General features: G+C 60.0%; 1 protein-coding gene across 1 annotated transcript; it reads left to right on the forward strand.

Moving 5' to 3' along the window:
- The first annotated feature begins 6,059 nt into the window (after nt 1-6,059).
- Sema4b (semaphorin 4B) lies at nt 6,060-22,209 on the forward strand. Its single transcript, XM_090321388.1, has 14 exons — nt 6,060-6,383; nt 14,529-14,692; nt 14,809-14,871; nt 15,975-16,073; nt 16,228-16,339; nt 16,459-16,572; nt 16,703-16,854; nt 16,966-17,144; nt 17,219-17,369; nt 17,786-17,996; nt 18,554-18,669; nt 19,112-19,278; nt 20,631-20,716; nt 20,914-22,209. The coding sequence occupies exons 1-14, from the start codon at nt 6,266-6,268 to the stop codon at nt 21,642-21,644; spliced, it is 2,463 nt and encodes an 820-aa protein (XP_090177514.1). The 5' UTR covers nt 6,060-6,265; the 3' UTR covers nt 21,645-22,209.
- The last annotated feature ends 856 nt before the right edge of the window (nt 22,210-23,065 follow it).

Raw genomic sequence — 23,065 nt, forward strand, 5'->3', positions numbered from 1 at the left:
TAGAGCCCTGGACTCCATCCACAGCTGCAAAACTAGTGCCACATTAGGCACACCTGTAATCCCAGCTACTCATAAGGCCCAGAGCCAAGGGTCTGGTTCTTATCTCCAGTGAACAAGCAAAAAGCTGGAAGTGGAGTTGTACGTCTCACGTGGTAGAATGCCAGCCTTGAGCAAAAAAGCGAATCAAGAGCATGGGGCTATGAACTCAGCCCTGGTACCAGCACACAAAAATAAAGAAGACCAAAATTCAGGGAGACAGGGCTGAATGGAGGGAAGAAAGAGGGAGAAGGAAGTAGACAGGAGGGAGGAAAGCAGGAGGAGAGGGAGGAAGGGAAGAGGAAGAGGAAGGGCCGACAGCTGCTGGCAAGACCAGAAGAGGAGATGGCTGGAAGTTGAGGTGACACCCGGTTGAAATTCTGATCATGTGTGCGAGTGTCCCTTTAAGTCCTGGAGTGCATGGATCTGGGCTCTGGGTCAAGTCCTGGAGTGGCTCTGTGGCCTCAGCCAGGCCCTGGCCCTCTCTGTGTCACCTGTGGAGCGGGGCCCTCCCTCTCTCTGTCAGGAGATTAAATCCATGCTGAAACCCAAAAGGCCAGCCTGGAGCTCATGAAAATGCTAAGAAAAATAGCACGTGTGCTGATGGCCTCTGAGCTGCGTGGATGCGCACCTCCTCCAGGAGGGGTACGCTTTCTTCTGATCCAATAAAGGTGAATTTTGGATGCTCTCTTTCCAGAGCAAGTCTGAAGCAGGAGGAGGGCACTTACCAGGACCTGTGGCAATCAGAGGAGAGCTCCGATTCTGTTCCTTCAGAAACGGGCTGTCACTGGGGCTCCTGATCCCCGTGGGGTTGGGGGATCCCCTTGCTCCTGCCATGACCCTGATGAGGGGCGTTATGGGAGTCAGGATGAGGGGATCTGTGAAGCTGGCCTCACTCCTGCCTTGCTTTGTTTCTGTCCATCCTGGGGCTTGAACTCAAAGCTCAGGCACTGTCCTTGAGCTTGTTTGCTCAAGGCTAGAGCTCTACCATCTGGACCACAGTGCCAACTCTGGCTTTTTCTGGGCCTGGGCTCAGTGACACAGGCAACAGTGAGAGCGGTCTGCAGCCACCGGGCCACGTGAAGGGACAGACACTTGGGGTTCCGAGAGCTGCTCTTTACCAGACAGGGAGGGGTTGAGGAGAGAGCTTTGGGCCTCTGGGTGGAGGCTCCTGGGTGGAGGCAGGACTCTGGCCTCCAGAGGTCAATGGCTCAGGCTAGGCCGGGCAGAGTGGTTTTAAAGGGGAAGGAGCCAAAGAGCCAGGCACCAGTGGCTCACCCCTGTCATCTAAACTACCCGGGAGGCTGAGTTCTGAGGACCAGGATCGTGGTTCGAAGCCAGCCCAGGCAGGAAAGTCTGTGAAACGCTTATCTCCACTAAACCACCAAAAGCCTTGAGCACTAAAGCTCAGGGACAGTGTCCCGGCTGTGAGTTCAAGCCCCGAATTGGCACACCAGGAGAGGGGGGGGGGGAGAAAATGAATATGGGTGGCAAGTGAAGAGGGGACACCTGTAGAAGCTGAGATGCCTGTCAAGAAGAGGCTGGGAAACATCCTGGAGCCTCGACGTGCTTGCGGGAAGGTGTCACTGGTGAGCATGCACCAGGCACTGCGGCTCCCGGGCTCTTTAAGTCCCCTGGTGACCTGCCCGTGGGCACAGAGGACACCTCCTGGACTCGGGGCAGTGACGGCGTGGATGTTGTGTTCCGCCTGCCTGGGCAGGGACAGGTTGAGCCCTGCTGCCGCCCCGTGGGCGGGGAGCCCTCCTGTGGGGGGAGCGGCTGGCTCAGGCCCCAACAGGCCCCAGTGGGGGCGTTGTCACAGTCATTGCAGTCCAGGGTGGCAGCTGCAGAGGGTGCTCCCCGGGTGGGGCCAGCTGTGGAGCTGCAGCTTCAGCACCAGGCTGTACCCCAGGGAAGGGCCTGCTGGGAGCCACTCCGGTGTCCTCAGTGGTGGTGAGCACCTGGAGGGGGCGCGGGAGGGACCTGCAGAGAGCCGTCCCTGCTGCTGGCCTCACAGGTCCTGCCACCCCCTGAAGTCCCCCCACAAAGCCCAGGGCCTGTGTGGCCTGCGTTCCTTTGCTTTTTGTTCATTGATTTTCTTTCCACCAGCAGTGAGAAGCCTGAGCGGAGAGGCCTGGGTGCTGCCCCTGAAACGTTTTTTGCTCAAGGCTAGTGCTCAACCACTTGAGTCACAGCTCCACTTTGGCTTTTTGGTGGCTAGTATCATGGACTTTCCTTCCCGGGGCTGGCTTTGAACCCACGATCCTCAGGTCCCAGCATCCTGAGTAGTCAGGGTGACAGGCGTGGCCAGCAGTGCTCTGCCAGTGCTGAACTCTTGTTTCTCCAGAAGAACCACTGTGCCCCAGACTTCAAGACAGGGAAAACAATGACCAAATGACAAAGCTAGGGGAATGGAGATGAAGCTGCTTATTGACTTGTTACTCGCCTTGCCAGGCCCTGGCTGCCAGCTGCCAGAGATCAGAAGGCAACACTAGTGCTGGGTGGATGCCCCAAGGAAACACCCAGCCCCCAGGACCTGGCAGCGATTGGCTGATTTAAAGGCACACACTGGGTGTGTCGGAGTGTGGCCTCCTCCTCTACCTGTGTCAGGGCTGCAGCTGAGCTGGGCCACCCCTGGGCCTGGCTGGTTGCAGGTTGGTAAACTCGGAGGGCTCGGGGCTACAAGGGGATGGTGGCAGAGGGCCAGCACCTGGGAGCTGGGCCAGCACATGTCTGTGAGGCTTGGTGGGCCAGCCCTGTGCTGCCCTAGAGCCCCTGGGCCACCTCTGCACTCTGGCTGCAGGAGGCCCCTCCCCCACCAGAGCAGAACTGCTGAGCCAAAGCCAGGCTCCCCTGGGGGCGGGGTCAGAGGCTGAAGGCCTGCAACAGGACAGACTCCATGGAGGCATGGCTAATGAATAACTTCGTTGTTGTGCCAGTGCTGGAGCTTGAACTCAGGGCCTTGGCACTGTCCTTTAGCTTTTTTGGTTCAAAGCTTTGGTTCTCTACCACTTGAGCCACAAGGTCCACTTCTAGGGTTTTTTTTTTTTCCTGGTTAATTGAAAATAAAGAATCTCTTTAAAATTTCTGCTCAGGCTAGTTTGGAACTGCAGTCCTCAGATCTCAGCCTCCTGAGTAGCTAGGACTCCGGGTGTGAGTTGACATTTCCCCAAACCAAGATGGTTGCTTTGTTTTGCAGCCCTGAGGGTTGAACTCAAGATTTCTCTGGAGGCACTAAGCCCCGCCCCTCAGCCCCCATCACGCTTTCCTTCCACCCAGTGCCTCTCTCGCACATCCAGTGTGGTTTTCTGGGGTGCTCTTATATAGATGGCAGAGGCTATTGGGTGGTGGCCTGGCTTCAGGGGGCAGCAGGGTAGCACCAACTCCTGCTACTGCACTGGCTTACCGTACCAGCCCCCGATCTCTCCTTTAGAGCCTTACCCAGCCTGAGTGGGACAAACTCTGAGCCCTTCCAGGGCGCCCACCGCCTGCCTGCCACTCCCTGGTTTCACCTCTCTTAGGATCCTGGCTTCAATCTTGATTTTTCTCATCTTTTCTACATTTATCAGCACCAATTTCCTGTAGAGGAAAATCCCTTTGCCTCTCTGCCTCTCCCTGAGCGCTAATGGGCTGCGTTTTCATTTTGACTCACTGGAGGAAGGTACCACTTCACGATGCCACTGGAGGGTGACGAGGTCTTCAGGCCAGCCCACCCGTTGGTTTCGGATCACATCTTCCCTCCCAGCCCAGTAATTTCTGGGAACATTCTCCTTTTCCTCTTACGTCAAGATTACTTTGTGCTTTCCTTCTCATTCTCCAAGGAATGTTGGTTACTTTTTTTTTTGGCCAGTCTGGGGGCTTGAACTCAGGGCTTCCTTTTAAGCTACAGTGCTACTTCCAGCTTTTTTTTGGGGGGGGGTAATTAATTGGAGATGAGAGTTTCATAGATTTTCCTGCCTGTCTTTAAATATCAATCTCCAGATCCCAGACTCCTAAGTAGCTATGATTACAGGTATGAGCACTGGTATCAGGCACTTGTTTATTATTTAATAATAATATTATTATTTTTTGGTTGGTCATGGGCCTTGAATACTATTACTACTATTATTGTATTTTTTTGTGCCAGTCTTGAGGCTTGAACTGGATGCTTGTGTGTTGTGCCTAAGCTTCTTTTACTCAAGGTTAGTGCCCTACTGCATGAGCCATAAGTATACTTCTGGTTTTTTTGATGCTTTAATTGGAGAAAAGAATCTTATGGACTTTCCTTCTCTGGTTGTCTTTGAACCACGATCCTCAGAGTTCAGCCTCCTGAGTAGCTGGGGCTGTAGGGGTGAGTGATGGGCGCCTGCCACTGACCTTGGCTTTTAAAGACTCTTGTGTTAAGAAAGGGTTGTAGGAGAGCACAAAGAGGAAGCAGGGTGACCCCTCAGGAGAGCTCTGCATTAACTCCTTGAGACCATGGGGTTGGGGTCCCAGCAGGAGATTGGGGTCCAGGCAGTTGCAGAGTGGTCTGATTGTGGACTTGCTAGCTTGCTGGACAGGAGTGTGGAGGGTGTTAACCTCCAGGAAAAGTTCAGCTTGAGCAGCTTCAGGATGGAATTACCATCAGATGCCACGTGGAAGGCGGGCCACGTGGAAGTCGGTCCTTTGGGGCAGAACCTTAGTAGTTTGGGGGGCAGCCAGGGGGAGAAGAGGAGGAACTTAGTGTGGGTTTGGTATTGCTGTCCTACGCCAGGTAGATGTGGGAAGCCTTTGGGAGCTCAGGCTGGAGCAGAGGTCCCACGTGAGGCACCAGACCTGAGCAAGGGTGGAAGCAGCCCGTGTTAGTGCTCCCCACTCTGCCTGTGGAGTTCGGGGTCCAGGGCTGCCAGCCTGAGCTCCTCTGTGCCCACAGCTGCGGGCGAGGGCAAGGGAGAGCTGAGGGATGGGGCCCTGGTGGCAGATTTTGGCTGAGGGGGTGAAGAGGGGCCGGGTTGCAGTTGTCACAAATTCTGGGAGATATAGTTGCTCTTGCCATGGAATGCGACTTTAGTATTATTATAGTTATTCATTTATTTATTTATTTTGCCAGTCCGTCCTGGGGCTTGAACTCAGGGCCTGAGCACTGTCCCTGGACACTTTTTTTTCTCAAGGCTGGAGCTCTAGCTCTGCCACTTGAGCCACAGCACCCCCTCCAGCTTCTTCTGTGTATGTGGTTCCAGGGAATGGAGCCCAAGGCTTCACGCATGCTAGGCGAGCCCTCCACCACTGGGCTGGGCTCCCGGTCCCTTTATTTTATTTTGTTTTATTTTATTTACCATAGCCGTGGTTGCACTCGGTGTCCACGCGGAAAAAGCTGGAGTGGACTGGAAGCCCAGAGTCCTTTCTGTGACACAGGACCAGGCCTGCACCAGGTGGAGGAGGGTCCAGGAGGAGGAGGGGGGAGCCCCGGGGGTGGGGGTCCAGGAGGAGGAGGAGGGGGGAGCCCGGGGGTGGGGGTCCAGGAGGAGGAGGAGGGGGGAGCCCGGGGGTGGGGGTCCAGGAGGAGGAGGAGGGGGGAGCCCGGGGGTGGGGGTCCAGGAGGAGGAGGAGGGGGGAGCCCGGGGGTGGGGGTCCCGGAGGAGGAGGGGGGAGCCCGGGGGTGGGGGTCCAGGAGGAGGAGGAGGGGGGAGCCGGGGGTGGGGGTCCAGGAGGAGGAGGAGGGGGGAGCCCGGGGGTGGGGGTCCAGGAGGAGGAGGAGAGGGGAGCCCGGGGGTGGGGGTCCCGGAGGAGGAGGGGGGAGCCCGGGGGTGGGGGTCCAGGAGGAGGAGGAGGAGGGGGGAGCCCGGGGGTGGGGGTGCAGGAGGGGGTCCCCCGGCGGTGGGGGTCCCGGGTGTTGGGGTCCCGGGAGCCGGGGATCGCCGCAGGCCGGCGAGGCCCGGTGGCTCGGGCGGTGCGGCGGAAGCTGGGACCCCGGGCGGGGCGGGGCGGCGCAGGCCCACGTGACGCTCACCCCACCCCTGCTCCTCTCCTCCCCTCCCCCTCCTCCCCTCCCACCGCAGGGCGGAGGCGGAGGCGGAGCGGCTCGCACGGGGGCGGGGCCGCCGCCCGCGGTTCGAGTCGAGCAACCTGAGCTGATCGCCGGACGCCGAGACCGAGCTCCGCGACCCCGGACCCCGCCGACCCCGGACCCCGACCCAGGCGCCGCCCCGGCCCCTCGCCGACCCCGGACCCAGGACCCCAGCGCCGGCGGCCGCCGATCGGGGCCGCCATGGTCCGGGCGCGGGGCGCGCTGCCGCCCGCACTGCCGCTGCCGCTGCCGCTGCTGCTGCTGCCGCTGCTGCTGCCCGCGGCGCGGGCGCTCAGCCCCCGGGTCAGCCTGCCGCTGGGTGAGTGCGGGGACAAAGGAGGGGCCGGGAAGGGGGGCCGCGGCCCGCCCTCCTCCCTCCTGCCCCTGGGTGGGGGCTGCGGCCTGCGCGCCCGGGGCCTTCGGCGCCTCCAGGAGCCCGGAGCGCGCCGGGGCGGGCGGGGGGCGAGCGCGCCGAGGCTGGCGGGGACCGGGGGCGGGTCGGGGGCGGGCGGGGGGCGAGCGCGCCGGGGCCGGCGGGGGCCGGGGGCTGGCGGGGGCTGGCGGGGGGCGAGCGCGCCGGGGCTGGCGGGGGCTGGCAGGGGCCGGGGCGGGGCGGGAGGAGCGGGGGGCGCGCCCGCCGCTGTCAGCGCTGTCCGCACTGCTCTGGGGGCCCGGCTCGCCGCCGCCGTGGCCCGGGGCGGTTCGAGGCGCGCCGATCCTCCCCTCCGCGTCCCCCAGCGAGTCTGCCGGGGGTCCGCGGGCGCCGACCTCCGTGAAACCCCGGGGGCGACCCCGCTCCGCCCCCCTTGGGTGGTGTCTCGCGGGCTCCTCCGGGCTCCCGGGAACCCGGGCTGGAGCGCGTTGCTCCCTGCACCCCGGTTTCCTACCTGAAAACCTGGAGCGTAGCCACGGGGCGCCTGGACGGCTGCGGAGCTCTGGATCTCCACCACACACAGCCGGTGCAGGGCGCCGGCCCCTGCCAGGCCGCCCCGCCCGCGGCTCCTCCACCAAGAGCGGCCTCCGTTCTCCAGATTCAGGCAGTCACCCTGTGTGAACCCCTATGTGAAACCTGACGGATGACCCGAGTTCAAATCCTGCCGCAGCCACTTCGTGCACCGTGTGTGAGATGGATACCACTGTGCCTGCTGATAGCTGGAGAGGCCCCGGGTAGATAGAGCTTAGGGCAGAAGCTGCCCTATAGGTGAGGCGGGCGCTGCTGGGCCCATCCCTGCAGAGAGCTGGGGTGTCCCACGGGTGAAGTGAGGAAGAACAGGCGTCCTGCTGCCCCCGCCGCCATGACTATCCAGGCTCAGGCCCTTCACCTCTGGGTGACCGGAGGGAGGGAGGGGACACTGTTCCTGCAGATGCTGCTTAGATCCAGGGAGGCTGGGCCAGTGGACAGAGCCATCCCAAACGCAATGGGCCTCATGTTCCACTGTGGACCTGGGCAGGACTTCTCTTAGGGTGCAGGACGGGCAGAACGGGTGGGGGGGCAAGGGCGGCTGAAACCGCAGCACCCCGGGACCTGTTCCTGCGAGCTCATGTGAACAGGAGCAGAATGCAGTGGGGCCATGTGTGACCCACATCCGCACAGGCCTACCTGAGATACCCACTCCATCCTTGGCTGTGGGTCCTGGAGACAGAGCCCTCCCACTGTGTTCTGTGGGTGGGTCTGCCCAGAGGGACACCCCCCCTTTTTTTGTCTGTCCTGGGACTTGAACTCAGGGCCTAGGCTTTGTCCCTATGCTTCTTTGTGCTCAAGGCTAGCACTCTACCACTTGAGCCGCAGTGTCACTTCTGGTCTCTTCTGTGCATGTGGTCCTGAGGAATGGAACCGGGGCTTCCTGCATGCTAGCCAGCCCTCTACACTAGGCCACATTCCCAGCCCCAGAGGGACTCCTTTTTCTTGTTCCAAGGCCCTGGAGTAAGTGGCTCATGGCTCTGGCACCCAGACACTGGACTTGGGAGTGCGTGGCCACCATGGGCCACCATGCGCCACCATGCCCCAGTTTCCACCAGGCCCTGGGCACCCACCTCCTGTTGTGTTCTACATGGGCACACATGCTCAGCAGCAGTCACTCTGTCCAGCTTAAAAGCCCTGCGACATCCAATGGCTCATGCCTGTCATCCTGGCAACTCAGGAGGCTGAGATCACAGTTCAAAGCCAGCTCTGGCCCTAAAGGACACGAAACTTAGGGCCGGGAGTGTGGCCTAGTGGTAGAGTGCTTGCCTAGCATGCACGAAGACCCGGGTTCGATTCCTCAGTACCACATACATAGAAAAAAACCAAAAGTGGTGCTGAGGCTCAAGTGGTAGAGCTCTAGCCTTGAGAAAAGTCCAAGGACAGTGTTCAGGCCCTGAGCTCAAGCCCAGGACTGGCAAAAAAAAAAGAACATGAGAATCTTATCTCCAGTTAACCAGAAGTGGGGCTGAGGCTCCAGGGGTAGGGCTGTAAGCCTTGAGCCAAAGAGCTCCGGGACAGTGCCCTGGCCCAGAGTTCAAGCCCTACAACCGACAAAAGAAGAAGTCCTCACAGTGGAAAGTCCAGCTTGTACTACCTCTGGGGTCCCTCCTGGACACCACATGCTCCTGTGAGCAGCGCAGGAGCAAGGGCGGGGCGTCGTCCGGGGCATTTCAGGGGACAGTGAGGGACTAGGGGTCTCTGCACTCAAAGCCGTGTGTGAGGTCAGGAATGGTATGGACTGTGGGGCCCAGTGCCCCCCTCCCCCCTGCCCACCCCCTGCCCCTCTACCACATGGGGAGAAAGGAAATAAATGTGCTGCTTGGGCCCACCAAAGTTCTCTTGGGGGGCCCCTGGTGTGGGTAACAAAAGGGGAGTTGTTCCCTCCTGTAAGGGAGACTGAGATCTGAAGATCTTGTTGACCCAGCTTGGGCAGGAAAGCCTGTGTCTCAAGCCATGCATGAAAAAGCTAAGAGGGGCCGGGAGTTTGGCCTAGTGGTTGAGTGCTTGCCTAGCATGCACGAAGACCCGGGTTCGATTCCTCGGTACCACATACATATCAAAAAGCCAGAAGTGGTGCTGAGGCTCAAGTGGTAGAGCTCTAGCCTTGAGAAAGTCCAAGGACAGTGCTCAGGCCCTGAGCTCAAGCCCTGGACTGGCAAAAAAAAAAAAAAAAAAAAAGCTAAGAGCCGGTGCCTGGGACCTGAGTTAAAGTCACAGGACCGTCCCAGGAAACAACAATAATAATAGTTGTCAGAGAGTAGGTCCTCAGGAGCTGGAGCTGGCCTCCAGGTCACGGCCACCCTGACTGGCCCTGGGTGCTGGCTGCTGTGTCATCTCCTCCCGCCTGGCTCTTGGTGGGGCTGCAGCCCATCCTCATGTGGCTGAGTTGGGGAAATTTAGAACTCCAGCTGTGGATGCTAAGAGCTGGCTGGTCAGTGAGCGAAAGCATCAGGCACTGAGTTCGAGTCCTGGTCTCACGAGCCTGTCTTTTCCATGCTGTGGCCAGACTGGAGCCGTGGCAGGCCCCATCGGCCAGCTTCCCAGAGGATTACACGAAATAACAGATGTAAAGTCCCTGGCACCCTGCCTGGCACGTGCTGCGTCCCTGGTCTAGCTGCCAGGGCTCTGGCCGCACATGCCATGGGGACCACACATTCTGTGGGGGTCGTTGTCCCCTTTTCCCCCCCTGCTTCCCTGGGGAGGAGGCAAATGGGCGCTGAGGGCTGGGGGGTGTCCTGGGGAGAGGAGGTGTTCTCAGTTTCCTGTGTCCCCTTTGGCTGTATTAGGATTTGAACTCAAGACCTTGTACTTGCTAGGAAGGCATGCTCAGAGTTCAGATGCATCTGCCTCTGCCCTTTCAAAGCCGTCCTTTGCCCTCCGAACCACTCCACATATAGGGCTGGACCCCCCACCTCCCCCCCGCCCCCTACATAACTCTTGGACAACACGGGGCATCTCTGCATGTACTGGGCACATTCACCCCCTGTGTGGGGCATGGCGTGCCATGGGCCAGGGTACTGCTTAGGCCCTGCTCCAGCCCATTCTTCAGGGCCTCCCTGCTCTTGCTCTTTAGCCACCACTGTTGGGTGACCATCCTTGGCACAGTGCGTCCGTTGGAGCCTGGAAGGTCCTGGGCAGGCTGCCCTGGGCACCAGGCTGTCTGTTGTGTCTTGTGGATGGGCTGGGGTCGTGGAGGGCAAGAGCCTTGCCCTGGTGCATCCTGGGAATCCTGCCTGTTCTCAGGGAGAGGCCCAGGCGGCCACTGAACTCCTCTTTGGCCTCTCTGCCCCCAGAGCCAAGGCCACTCCGCCAGATGGGCTTTTGGGAGTGGAGGTGTTTAATCGTGGAGAGGACGGTGCCGAAGCGCCAAGAAGCTGATCTATTCAGTCAGGAGCGTGAGCTAGAGAGAGACAGGGCAGAGTGGGGGCCGAGGTCACGCGGGTCAGAACCACATTCTTTTCAGAACACGCAGCGCCCGCCTCTCCACTGTCCAAAACGGCCCAGCTTCACCCCTCGGTCATGGAGTAGTTATGCAATTCCACCTGGCGAAGAAATCTGTCGAGGCCACTCCTGGACCAGCCCGGGGCCTGAGGACATGGCCTCCGAGCCTGCAGCCTGCCTGGCCCCGTGCTGGGCACATGGTCCAGAGGTTTGCAAGCTGAGAGGTGGTGGTTCAGAGCCAGGCTGGATTTTATTTGGCTTTCTGGTGGTTTTAAAATTTCCTAAATTTTAAATTAGTGGCTGATATTTAAAACTTAAGAGATTTTATATATTTTAGAAAATCTCGGGCTGGGACTGTGGCCTAGTGGTAGAGTGCTTGCCTACCATGCACAAAGACCGGGGTTCGATTCCCCGGTACCACATACGTAGAAAAAATCCGGAAGTGGTGCTGAGGCTCAAGTAGTAGAGTTCTAGCCTTGAGAAAGTCCAAGGACAGTGCTCAGGCCCTGAGCTCAAGCCCAGGACTGGTCAAAAAAAGAAAGAAAGAAAGAAAGAAAAGAAAAGAAAGAAAATAAAATCAAATCTCCAGGGGTCTGGGAATGTGGCTCAGTGGTAGAGTGCTTGCCTAGCATATGTGAAGCCTTGGGTTCGATTCCTCAGTACCACATATGCAGAAAGAGCCAGAAGTAGCCCTGTGGCTCCAGTGGTAGAGTGCTAGAGTGCTAGCCTTGAGCAGAAGCTCAGGGACAGTGACCAGGCCCTGAGGTCAAACCCCAGGACTGGCCAAAAAGAAAAAGAAAAAACAAAAATCTCCAGGTTTCCCGGAGTGGGGTAGCGCTTCCAGAAGTGGGCAGCCAGCTGCCGGGGCATGGAGGTGGGGACCGGGTGACAGGCAGGGCGGGGGAAAGGACACTGTCAGTGGGAGCTGGTGTGGGTGCCGAGTGTTCTCGGCAGGTCATCAGAAGAAGTGAGCACTTTTCACGGCAGCGTGTCTCCTGGCTTTGTGGTCAGCACTTGGGGCTGCCTGTACCCAGCGGCCCCGCTTTCCTCAGGCCAAGGGGAGGCCTGTGGGTGGGGTGGGGCTCAGCGGGAGAGCGCGAGCCCACACACGCAAGGCCTGACTTGATTCCTAGCCCTGCCGTGGCAGAGGAGGGGGGTGGGGAGGCTGGGCGGGAACAAGCTTCGTCCTCCCTGTGTGCAGGAGGGTGGGCAGAGCTTGGGCCTGAGCTGGCACCCGTAGCTGGCACCAGCTGCATGGTCTAGGGCACACCAGAAGACTCCTGGGGTGAGGCAGTGGCCGGGAAGAAGAGCAGGGCGGGGCTGCGGTGCAGGCTGTGGGTGCCTTTCCCTGTGGACTTGGGCCTGGGGAGGGCAGCGGTGGGTCAGGGAGGGGGCGGCTGCCACTTCCTGCCCTTAAAGGGCGTGTCTGGAGGACGCCTGTCCACGTCAGACCTGGATCCAGTTCACTGCGCACTGTAGTCCAGGCAGCCCCGTGAGCTGCTGCTGTTGTGAGTGGACCCCAGGTCCCAGCCCAGACCCCCCTCCATGTGCAGAAGTGACAGGGTCCCCCTCCACCCCGGCCTGGGCTCTCGGGGAAGCTGGGACTTCCTGGCTCCCCCTGGCTGGGGCCTGCGGAGGGTGGGTGTTGGGAGAGCCAGGTCAGCACCTGGAGCAGAGAAAGGTGGGGTGGGGCTCTGAGTCACGGCGCTGCCACAACCTGCAGCTGAGTGGCCTGGGTGGGGACCCGGCTGAGCCCTGTTCCCGTCGTAACCTGGTAAACTCCGAGTTTCCGGCTGAGTCAGGGAAGGGGGGTCCATGGGGCCAGGGACTGAGTGATCTCCACATCACTTCCTGCGGAGAGCCCCCACTTGGGGGGGCTGGGGCCACAGGTGTGCCAGCCTCACGCTGAGGGCTGGGGCCGCCCTCTGGGTGAGGAGGTTTCACTCTGTCACAGGCTGGGCCTGGCCACCTCTGTGAGGTCAGGATTAGAGGGTGAGGGGACCCCAAGACGCGGCAGAGACCAATAGAATAGACTGACCCAGACTTTACCTGGCCCGGAAGCAGCTCACTCCTCACCTCCGTGTGGAGAGCACACAAGCACGGGCAAGCCTTGTGGTCGCCTTGCGTGCGTGCGCGCGCGCACACACACACACACACACACACACACACACACACACGCAGGCAGGCTCAGGCAGGGCCCCTTGGACAGACATCTGCACAGACGCTCCATCACTGCTTGGTGACCCCAGGCCCTTGGGAGCTTAGACGCTCACTCTACTCCCAACACAGCTGAGCTCACACTTGGAATCCACAGGCACAGCTCCAATGCTAAGCTGGTCCTGAGCTGCTTTGAGCAGCTCATGGTGCGACCCTCGTGGCCATGTCGATGCTGTGGGAGTGGCCGCCCGGCCAGGGTGAGGAGACCTGGCTCCCCCAGCCGCCCCGCCCCTCTGGCTGCTCTGGCCCAGCTGGATTTTCCTGAAGGGCTTTGGGGTTTTGTTTTGGAGCCACTCTCACATTGACCGTGTGCCAGACACCCCGCCAGCATGGGATAATTGTGTACAGCGGTGTTTTGAGCACGGATGGAGTAGTGCAGGTTATTATGTAGATTATTATTTACATATATAATCTCATTCCTTAACAGCCCTGCCAGGTGGAGCTGTTGTGGTCCCATTTTGCAGATAAGAAACCGAGGTCTTAAGAGCTTAGGTTGCTTGTCCCACTTTCTAAGAGGCAGAAGTTGGACTTGAACTTGAGGCCAGTGGAAGTAACCAGTCCCAGTGAAGTCTGGAAGGGCAGGGGTCTTGATGACCACCCAGAGGCTCCGCGCTCAATGTTTAGCTCTCTCTAGAAACTGTGTGGATGCTTTCTGACCAGCATTTTCTATTTAAACTGTCTTCATTGGATTTCCACCCCCACACACACACGCATGCTGTCTTGTTTCTGACTTAACGTTTGCATTCCACTCCTTTCTTTACTTTTGTTGTCACAGTCTGAGCGGCAGGCGGAGGCTCTGTCCCAGCACTGGAGACACAGTCACCAGCATGACAGCCCTGTTGGCTGTGACTGCTTTGCTCCCTTGGCATCACCCCGCGTCGACGTTGTCTACCTGGTCAGATCCACTGGTCCGTGAGGGTGGGCCAGGCTTTGGCTGGAGGCTGTGTTCTGCTGTTTTTTGCTTCTCATCAACTGTTTCCAATTTGTAAAATAATTTCTCTCCACACATCAACAGGAGCCGTGGGGCGGCCGGGTGGCCGTTTCATTTGTGTCTATTTCCTGCTCTCTTGATTTACATTGTTTGCATCCCACGAGCGTGATCGCCCAGTAATGTTCATGAGAGGCAAAACTCCACTGGCAGGGCCTGGAGTGTGGCCTCGTGGTTAAAGTGCTTGCCTAGCATGCATGAAGGCCCGGGTTCGATTCCTTGGTACCACATACATAGAAAAAAAGCCGGAAGTGGTGCTGAGGCTCAAGTGGTAGAGCTCCAGCCTTGAGAAAGTCCAAGGACAGTGCTCAGGCCCTGAGCTCAAGCCCAGGACTGGCAAAAAACAAACAAACAAACAAACAAAAAAACACCAGCAGTCTCCTGTCTCAGTGTTTTGTGGGGAAATCTCTTCCTGCTGTTTTTCCTGTTTATATTTTTCTTTGGGGGTAAAAGAATGAGTGTGTGTACTATTTTATAATCTCCATTTTTGCTTTGCAGGAGATACTTAGTATCTTTCCTTGTTATCACACATCTTACAATACTGGCTATTACTTAAAAGTGTGTGTGTGTTGATGCCAGAGCTTGAACGCAGGCCTTCTCCCTTTGCTTGGCTTTCTTGTTCTCACAGCTCCGCTTCGAGCTGAGTTCGGGTGGTTAATTGGAGATTAGAGTCTCCTGGACCTTCCTGCTTGGATCCCAGTCCTCAGATCCTGGCCACCAGTACTGGACTGAGTTGATCTCTTGAAGTGTTTGAGATCCAGAAATGCTGCCTCTCCCTTGAAACCCAACCCTTCGCCCCTGTCACCCCGCTGACCGTTCTGCCTGTTGGGTGACGTGCATCGTCCTTTCCCCAGGCTCGGAAGAGCGGCTGATCCTCAAATTTGAAGCAGAAGACATCTCCAACTACACGGCCCTTCTGCTGAGCCAGGATGGCGCCACGCTGTACGTGGGTGCCAGGGGGGCCCTCTTTGCACTCAACAGCAACCTCAGTTTCCTGCCTGATGGGCCATACCAGGAGGTGAGGGCTGCGGCCCAGAGCTGGCGAGCGGGGCAGCGTGGAAGGGAGAGCAGGATGCCCTCCCTGGGACTCCCGGCCCTCGGTCCCTTTGCACACCGCTTCCCTCTCCTCCCTAGCTGCTGTGGCGCGCAGACGCAGAGAGAACGCAGCAGTGCAGCTTCAAGGGCAAGGACCCCAAGGTGAGCCAGGATGGGCAGAGGGGGCTAGGGGCGGGGTGACCCACCCACCCCTGCCTTGGCATGAGCAGTGGGTGAGAGCAGAGGGCCAGCCATGTTGGGAGCCTGATGGAGGCTCCTTAGCTCTCCTGGAGACTCTGCTCCTCCTCCCCTCCCCCTCACCCCAGCCCCATTCCCAGAAGTCTCCTGTTCCTGGGGCCAAGAGGAAGGGAAAAGAGCTCCAGCCTTGGGGTCAGGGTTCAACTCCTGTCCTGCTTGACTCATGGTTAATTCTTCAGATGTCTAAAAACATTTTTCTTTGGGGGAGGGCAGCCCTTGGGGGAGCCCTAGGTCCTGGCAGGAACCATGTTCCCATTCCCCCCCACTTTTTTTTTTGTTTTGGTTGGTTGTGGGGCTTGAACTCAGGGCCTGGGCACTGTCCTTGGACACTTGTTTGCTTAAGGCTAGTACTCTGCCACTTGAACCACAGAACTCTGTGTATATGGTACTGAGGAATCGAACCCAGGGCTTCATGCATGCTAGGCCAGCACTCTACCACTAGGCTAAGCTCCAGGCCCTGTGCTAGCTTCAGACCCAACCCTCAGCTCTTAGCCTCCTGAGTAGCTGGGATTATAAGGCAGGAGCCCTCAGCGGGGCCCCAACCCCCTATTAATTTAGCATATGTTCCCTACTAGATAGAATTATAGGAAAGAAAGAAAAAAAAGTGCCAGTCAAGTCAGTTAGAAAGGTGGTCAGGTATTCTTAAAGTAAAAAGAAATGTTTGAACAAGACGTACCCAGCTTGAAATTGGAGGCCTTTGTATTTTATGCAAAACACTCAAGAAGCCAGTGGAGGTCTGAGCAGAGATGGGACCTAGGACCTGGGCTTTTTCCAAGTGTTTGTCCCTCGCTGTGTGGTTGGTGTGGTCATGCAGTGGTCCCAGAAAGCTGAGCCACCCCCCGGGTCATTGAGCAAAGCCCTGCTGGGCATGAGTGAGCCAGCGAGTGAGTACCGGGACCAGAGCAGTGGCTGCTGTTCCCAGATGTGCACGTCCTGCCCCAGGGTGAGGAGCGCTGGGCAGCGTCCTCTGGTGGCGCGCGTGGGCATGACACGCTGTCCCCCCACAGCGTGACTGTCAGAATTACATCAAGATCCTGCTGCCTCTGAACGACACCCACCTGTTCACCTGCGGCACAGCCGCCTTCAGCCCTCTGTGCACCTACATCGTGAGTGCTCTGCCCCCGCCCGAGCTGTTCCTGTGAAGGACTGGGCCGGTGTGGGGGGCTCCTGCAAGTGGGGAGGGCACGTAGCCCTCCACAGGGCACAGGAGCCTGGTCCTTGCTTGCTGCACACCCTGAGCTGCCCATCTGCCCCCTCCAGAATGTGGCCAACTTCACCCTGGCCCGGGACAGGGCGGGCAGCATCCTTCTGGAGGACGGCAAGGGCCGCTGTCCCTTTGACCCCAATTTCAAGTCAACGGCCCTGGTGGTTGGTGAGTGGAGGGGCGGGGCGGGAGGCCGGGCCTGGGACAGCGTGCTGGGGTCCCTGCGCTGAGTTCCTGCTTCGGTCAGGGGCCAGGGAGCCATTCCCACGGGAATGTTTTCTTGGCAGATGGCGAGCTGTACACTGGCACAGTGAGCAGCTTCCAGGGCAACGACCCGGCCATCGCCCGGAGCCAAAGCCCTCGCCCCACCAAGACGGAGAGCTCCCTCAACTGGCTGCAAGGTGACCCCAGCCTTCCAGCCCAGTGCAGGCGCCCATCCTCGGGGAAGAGACCCCATCTCCCACCCCCACCCTCACCCCCCCGGCTGGCCTCTGAGTCTCCCGGCTGACCGCTCCCTGCTGGTCCACGCAGATCCTGCCTTCGTGGCCTCAGCCCACATCCCCGAGAGCCTGGACAGCCCCGAGGGCGACGACGACAAGATCTACTTCTTCTTCAGCGAGACTGGCCAGGAGTTCGAGTTCTTTGGAAACACCATAGTGTCTCGGGTGGCTCGCGTGTGCAAGGTGAGCCGGCCGGCCCCAGCCGCTGCCCTGGACCGGCAGGCCAGCCTCCAGGGCCAGCTGCTTGGCCGGTGCTTCTCCTTTTGAAAGTGCCCCCCCCAATCTGTGTTGCAGGGCGACTCGGGTGGCGAGCGGGTGCTGCAGCAGCGCTGGACGTCCTTCCTGAAGGCACAGCTGCTGTGCTCGCGGCCCGAGGACGGCTTCCCCTTCAACGTGCTGCAGGACGTGTTCACGCTGCGGCCCGGCCGGGACTGGCGCCACACCCTGTTCTACGGGGTCTTCACGTCCCAGTGGTAGGGTACCCGCACCGCTGTGGGTGAGGGCAGCAGCAGGCAGCACCCCCCCTCACCTGGTCACTCGCCTGCAGGCACAGAGGGCCCTCGGGGGGGTCGGCCGTGTGCGTGTTCAGCATGGAGGAAGTGCGCAAGGCCTTCGAGGGCCTCTACAAGAAGGTGAACCGGGAGACGCAGCAGTGGTACACGGAGACGCACCCGGCGCCCGTACCCCGGCCTGGCGCCGTGAGTATCTCCCCCGTCCCCTCACCCGTGGGTAGAGGGGAGCCTCGGCCTCAGGCCATACCAGCACCAGTGCTACCCAGCCTCGGAGGAACCAACCTCCCAGCCTCCCGGGGGCTTTTCTTCCAGTTCTCTGGGGATAACTGGAGATAAGGGCTTCACAGACCTTACCACCCGAGCTGACGACCTGCGTCCCCAGCCTCCTGAGTAGCCAGGATGGCTCACAGCTTCGTCCCTCCATCATGTATCCAGGGGCTGGGACTGTGGCTCACTTAGCATGCATGAAGCCTGGGTTCCATTCCTCAGTACCACATACCCAGGAAGGCGGGAAGGGGTTCTGTGCTCAGACCAGCCCCGCAGCGGCGGCCCCTGGGGAGCAGGCCCCTGTGTCGCGGGCTCACCACCCGCTTCTCCTCCAGTGCATCACCGACAGTGCCCGGGAGCGGAAGATCACCTCCTCCCTGCAGCTCCCAGACCGGGTGCTGCACTTCCTCAAGGACCACTTCCTGATGGACGGGCAGGTGCGGAGCCGCATGCTGCTGCTGCAGCCGCAGGCCCGCTACCAGCGCGTGGCCGTGCACCGCGCGCCTGGCCTGCGCCGCGCCTACGACGTCCTCTTCCTGGGCACTGGTGGGAGCCTCTCCGGGAGAGGGCGGGGCGGTGGGCGGGATCCAGGCGAGGGCGTGGCGTGGCGGTGGGCGGGCTGCAGGGGGCGGGGTGTGGCGGTGGGCGGGCTCCGGGAGGCGGGGCGGTGGGCGGACTGCAGGGGGCGGGGTGTGGCGGTGGGCAGGCCCCAGGAGAGGGCGTGGTCGTGGGCGGGCTCCGGGAGGCGGGGCGGTGGGCGGGCTGCAGGAGGCGGGGGCGTGGCCGCGGGCAGGCCCCAGGAGAGGGCGGGGTGATGGGCGGGCCCCGGAGAGGGCGTGGCCGTGGGCAGTCCCGGAGAGGGCGGGGCGGTGGGCGGGCTGTAGGAGGCAGGGGCGTGGCCGCGGGCAGGCCCCAGGAGAGGGCGGGGCGATGGGCGGGCCCCGGAGAGGGCGGGGCGGTGGGCGGGCTGTAGGAGGCGGGGGCGTGGCCTCGGGCGGGCCCCGGGAGAGGGCGTGGCGGGTAGGGTGTGGCCTCGGGCAGGCCCCAGGAGGGCGCGGCAGGTGGGGCCGGTGGAGTCTGAGTCCAGGTGCCGCTCTGTCCAGGGGACGGCCGGCTGCACAAGGCCGTGAGCGTGGGCCCCTCCGTGCACATCATCGAGGAGCTCCAGATCTTCTCGCCTGGAGAGCCCGTACAGAACCTGCTCCTGGACAGCCATAGGGTGAGGGGACCTCGAAGAGCCCTGCGTCATGCTGGGGCCTCCGTTAGCACCAGACAGGCCCCACTGCGGTCCTCTCCTGCCTCCAGAAAGATGGGGAGTTGAGGGAGCTGGGCGTCAGGGGCTGAGGTCTGAAGATCCTGGCTCAGAGCCAGCCCCAGCAGTAGTCTCTGACAGGCTTACCTCCAGTAAGACCCTAGAAAGCCAGAACTGGAGCCGTGGTTCAGGGAGTAGAGCATCGGCCTTGAGAGTAAAAGCCAAGGGGACAGCACACAGGCCCTGAGGTCTGGGACTGACACCCAGAAAAACACCCAGAATTGAGGCTCATGGCCAGGCTGTCAGAAAGGGGGTGTTGGTGGAACTTGCCAGGCCCTGGGTGGTTCTGGAGGACCCCGTTGGTGGCCTCTGCTGCCCTGCCCACTGCTCGCCCTGTGTCTGTCTGCAGGGGCTGCTGTACGCCTCCTCGTACTCAGGTGTAGTCCAGGTACCCGTGGCCAACTGCAGCCTCTACTCCACCTGTGAGGACTGCCTCCTTGCCCGTGACCCCTACTGCGCATGGAGTGGCACCCATTGCCGGCATGTCAGCCTGTACCAGCCTGAGCTGGCTTCCCGGTGAGTGTGCCCGCAGGCCCTGTCCCTCCCCTGCTTCTCCAGCTTCTCTGTCTCTGCGTAGTTATTCCTTTTCTAAAAAATTGCTGGTACTGGGGTTTGACCTCAAAGCCTTGCCCTTGCTTGGCTAGCGCTCGGCCCCTTGAGCTGGCCTTCAGCCCTGCGTACCTACTCCTGCGTTCCCCTTTCTCTCAGAAGTTTGGGAAGTCAGTCAGTGTTCACCTTCCGTGCCAAGAGGTCATTGTGGGAGAATGAGTTGGGCTGTGAATGTGTTGTGGTTGTAGTAACAGCTACAAAACAGTTGACTGAGTTCAGAAATATAGTTGCCTGCTTCAGAAAGAACTAAATAGGAATGTACAGACGCGGGCCTCGGAGGCTTCCCTGGAGGAGACGGTTATATGTTCTCAGCCTTTCTGCTGGGTTATGTTTTCCATGATGAGAGTGTTGAGAATTCCCTTTCTTTCTGGGCACCCTGGCACATACCTGCCATCCTGAGCTATTTGGGAGGCTAGCACAGGCAGAAAGGTCACAGGACTCCATCTCAGCAGAAGCGAGGCATAGTGTGTACTTGTCGTCCCAGATACCACACAGAACAAAATGTAGGGGCTGCAGTCTGGGCAAACACCTGGGCGGGAAGAAAGACCCTTCGGCAAAAGTAACCAGTGCAAAAAAGGGATTCAGGGACTAAGTTTGGCCTAGTGGTAGAGTGCTTGCCTAGCATGCACGAAGACCTGAGTTCCATTCCTCAGTACCATGTACACAGAAAAAAACCTGAAAGTGGTGCTGTGGCGCAAGTGGTAGAACTCTAGCCTTGAGAAAACCCAAGGACAGTGCTCAGGCCCTGAGTTCAGGCCCCAGGACTGGCAAAAAAAAAAGGGGGGGTGGGCTTAACTTTGGACTTAGTTGTGGGTATTTGCCTAACATACACGAGGCCCTGAGTGCAAACCCCCGTCCCATCCAGGTAGAGGAAAAAAAGATTTAACTTTCTTGCCAAGCATGTGGTGGTATGTGCCTGTAATCCCAGCACTGGGATGCTGAGGCAGAATTGGAGGTTTGAGGCCAGGCTCCAAACAAGATCCCATTTTAGCCAAATTAAAAAAGAAAGAAAGAAAAAGAGCTCTTATTGTGTGGCGTTGCTCAGATAATGAGGGCAGACCCAACCGTCCTGGACTTTATCTGAGGACACATTGTGCATTTTGTGGCGAAGGGAGGGAACTAGTTTGTAACTTTCATTGCAGCAATAGCGTGCAGTGTTGACTAGGAGCGGTGTCCTGGCGGGGGTGGGGAGGTGTGGGGGATTCTTCCCATCCAGTACTTGGGGCCTGGAGCCACCCTCACTCTCACTGGTTCCCCAGGCCCTGGGTCCAGGACATCGAGGAGGCCAACGCCAAGGAGCTGTGCAACGTTTCCTCAGCCCGGCCTCGATCTTTCAGGCCAGCAGGTGAGAGGGCTGGGCGTGGGCCTGGGTGCCCCTAAAAGTGATCCCTCACCTTCTCCCCCTCCCCTGTATGCAGGGCAGTGGGGGGGGGGGCCTGAGTGGCCCATGCAGAGCAGGAGCTGAGCTGGGGGAGGGGAGTGAGCTGGGACAGGTTCCGCCCCCAGCCTCACTCCACCACCTTCTGCCTCTGCCACCCGCAGGCCAGCTGTGTGAACGGGTCCAGATCCAGCCCAACACAGTCCACACCCTGGCCTGCCCGCTCCTCTCCAACCTGGCCACTCGCCTGTGGCTGCACAACGGGGCCCCGGTCACGGCCTGCGCCTCGTGCCGCCTGCTGCCCACGGGGGACCTGCTGCTGGTGGGCGGGGAGCCGGGGCTGGGCTCCTTCCAGTGCTGGGCCCTGGAGGGGGGCGTCCGACAGCTGGTGGCCAGCTACTGCCCCGAGGTGCCCGAGGACAGGGGCGCGGGGTTGGGCGGCCCGGTGCCCGCGGTGGTGAGCACGTCGCGCGTGAGCGCGCCCGCAGTGGGCGCAGCGGGCTGGGGGGCCGCCAAGTCCTACTGGACCGAGTTCCTGGTCATGTGCGCGCTCTTCGGCCTCGCCGTGGTGCTCCTGGTGCTCTTCTTCCTCTACCGGCACCGGGGCGGCATGAAAGCCTTTCTGAAGCAGGGGGAGCGCGCCAGCGTGCACCCCAAGACCCGCCCTGCCACGCTGCCCCCTGAGACCCGGCCGCTCAATGGCGTTGGGCCCCCCAGCCTGCCCCCGGACCACCGCGGCTATCAGGCCCTGTGGGACGGCACCCCCGGGCCCCGGGGCGGCCTCGAGCCGGAGAAGAGGCCCCTGAGCATCCAGGACAGCTTGGTGGAGGTGTCACCCGTGTGCCCCCGGCCCCGCGTCCGCCTGGGCTCCGAGATCCGTGACTCGGTGGTGTGAGCCAGCTTTGGGGCCCCACCCCTCGTGAGCTCTCCACTGGACGGGGCCAGAGCTCCAGCCGCACTGGGAGGTCCCGCGGCACGGCCCTGCCCGACGGACGGGAAATGGAGGCAGCTGCGGCCGCTCCTTCAGGAAACTGAGCCCTCGTTTAAACGGTGAAAAATGTGAAGCCCGAGTGGGGAATGCCACCTGCCCAGCCACTGGGTGCCACGTGGGCGTGCCACGCAACGTGGGCAGGCGGTGCAAGGCCGTGTGGGAGCCCACACCGGCCACTGGGCCTCTCCACCTCCCTGGTCACCCGATGCCCCAGGCCCGGGCAGCACACTCCAGCCAGCCTGAGGCGAGCAGGGCCTGCTCGCACCCCAGACCTCAGGGACCCGAGACCCAGAGGCCTCGCCTGCCTCCAGGCCCAGCCCCAGGACCTATCCGGCCTGTACCAGGCCGTGGCCACACAGGACCAGACCAGAGCCTAGAGGAGTTTGTGATATGGACACCTTCCCCTAGGGACCCTGAAGGGACTGTCCCTCCCTCCACCATCCCAGCCTGGGATAGCCCGTACCCCTTCCTCCTCAGTCCTGTCTCCCCACCCAGATACCCTAACTGCACCCCACCTTCTTGTCCCGTCACCTATCCCTCACCCATCTCCACTGTAAGGGATACCGACACTGCCCGACACCAGAGCCCTCTATGTGGGTTTTATATTTTTTTAATAAGATGCACTTTACTTTTTTTTTTTAATAAAATCTGAAAAAATGTTCAGTCACAATCCTGGTTAAAAGATTTATGCTTCGGGCGGGAGTTTGGCCTAGTGGTTAAAGTGCTTGCCTAGCATGCATGAAGACCCGGGTTCGATTCCTCAGTACCACATACATAGAAAAAAGCTGGAAGTGGTGCTGAGGCTCAAGTGGTAGAGCTCTAGCCTTGAGAAAGTCCAAGGACAGTGCTCAGGCCCTGAGCTCAAGCCCAGGACTGGCAAAAAAAAAAAAAAAAAAAAAAAAATTATGCTTCAAGAGCTGGGAGCATGGCCTCGTGGGGTGCCGCCCTGCATGCAGGAAGCCCTGGGTTCATTTCCTCTGTACCACATACACAGAAAAGGCTGCAGGTGGTGCTGTGGTTCAAGTGGTAGAAGGCTAACCTTGAGAAAGCCCAAGGACAGTGCCCAGGTCCTGAGTTCAAGCCCCAGGACTGGCCAAAAAAAAAAAAAAAAGTTGCTCTCTTTGCATTTAGTGTTTCTGGGGGTGCCAAGCCTCCTTTGCCCTGGGGCTGGGGAGTTGGGGTGGCCAGCCAACCATCAGTACAGAGGGAGCTCAGGGTTATGGGTGCAAGCCACTAGAACCTGAGGAAACAGGGTTTTGGTTTCGTTTGGTGCTGTTTCTGGGGCTTGGACTCAGAGCCCGGGTGCCATTCCTGAGTTTTTTTGC

The sequence above is a fragment of the Megascapheus bottae genome, chromosome 30, assembly GCF_031878675.1.
Source record: "Megascapheus bottae isolate mThoBot1 chromosome 30, mThoBot2.hap1, whole genome shotgun sequence".
Classification (NCBI taxonomy): Eukaryota; Metazoa; Chordata; class Mammalia; order Rodentia; family Geomyidae; genus Megascapheus; species Megascapheus bottae.

Excerpts from the sequence above, each read along its gene's own strand:
- Sema4b (XM_090321388.1), top strand. The coding sequence starts at position 6,266 with ATGGTCCGGGCGCGGGGCGCGCTGCCGCCCGCACTGCCGCTGCCGCTG. Across the intron at positions 16,074-16,227 it reads GCCCTCTGTGCACCTACATC|AATGTGGCCAACTTCACCCT; the intron begins GTGAGTGCTCTG and ends TGCCCCCTCCAG. Across the intron at positions 18,670-19,111 it reads TGCTCCTGGACAGCCATAGG|GGGCTGCTGTACGCCTCCTC; the intron begins GTGAGGGGACCT and ends GTCTGTCTGCAG.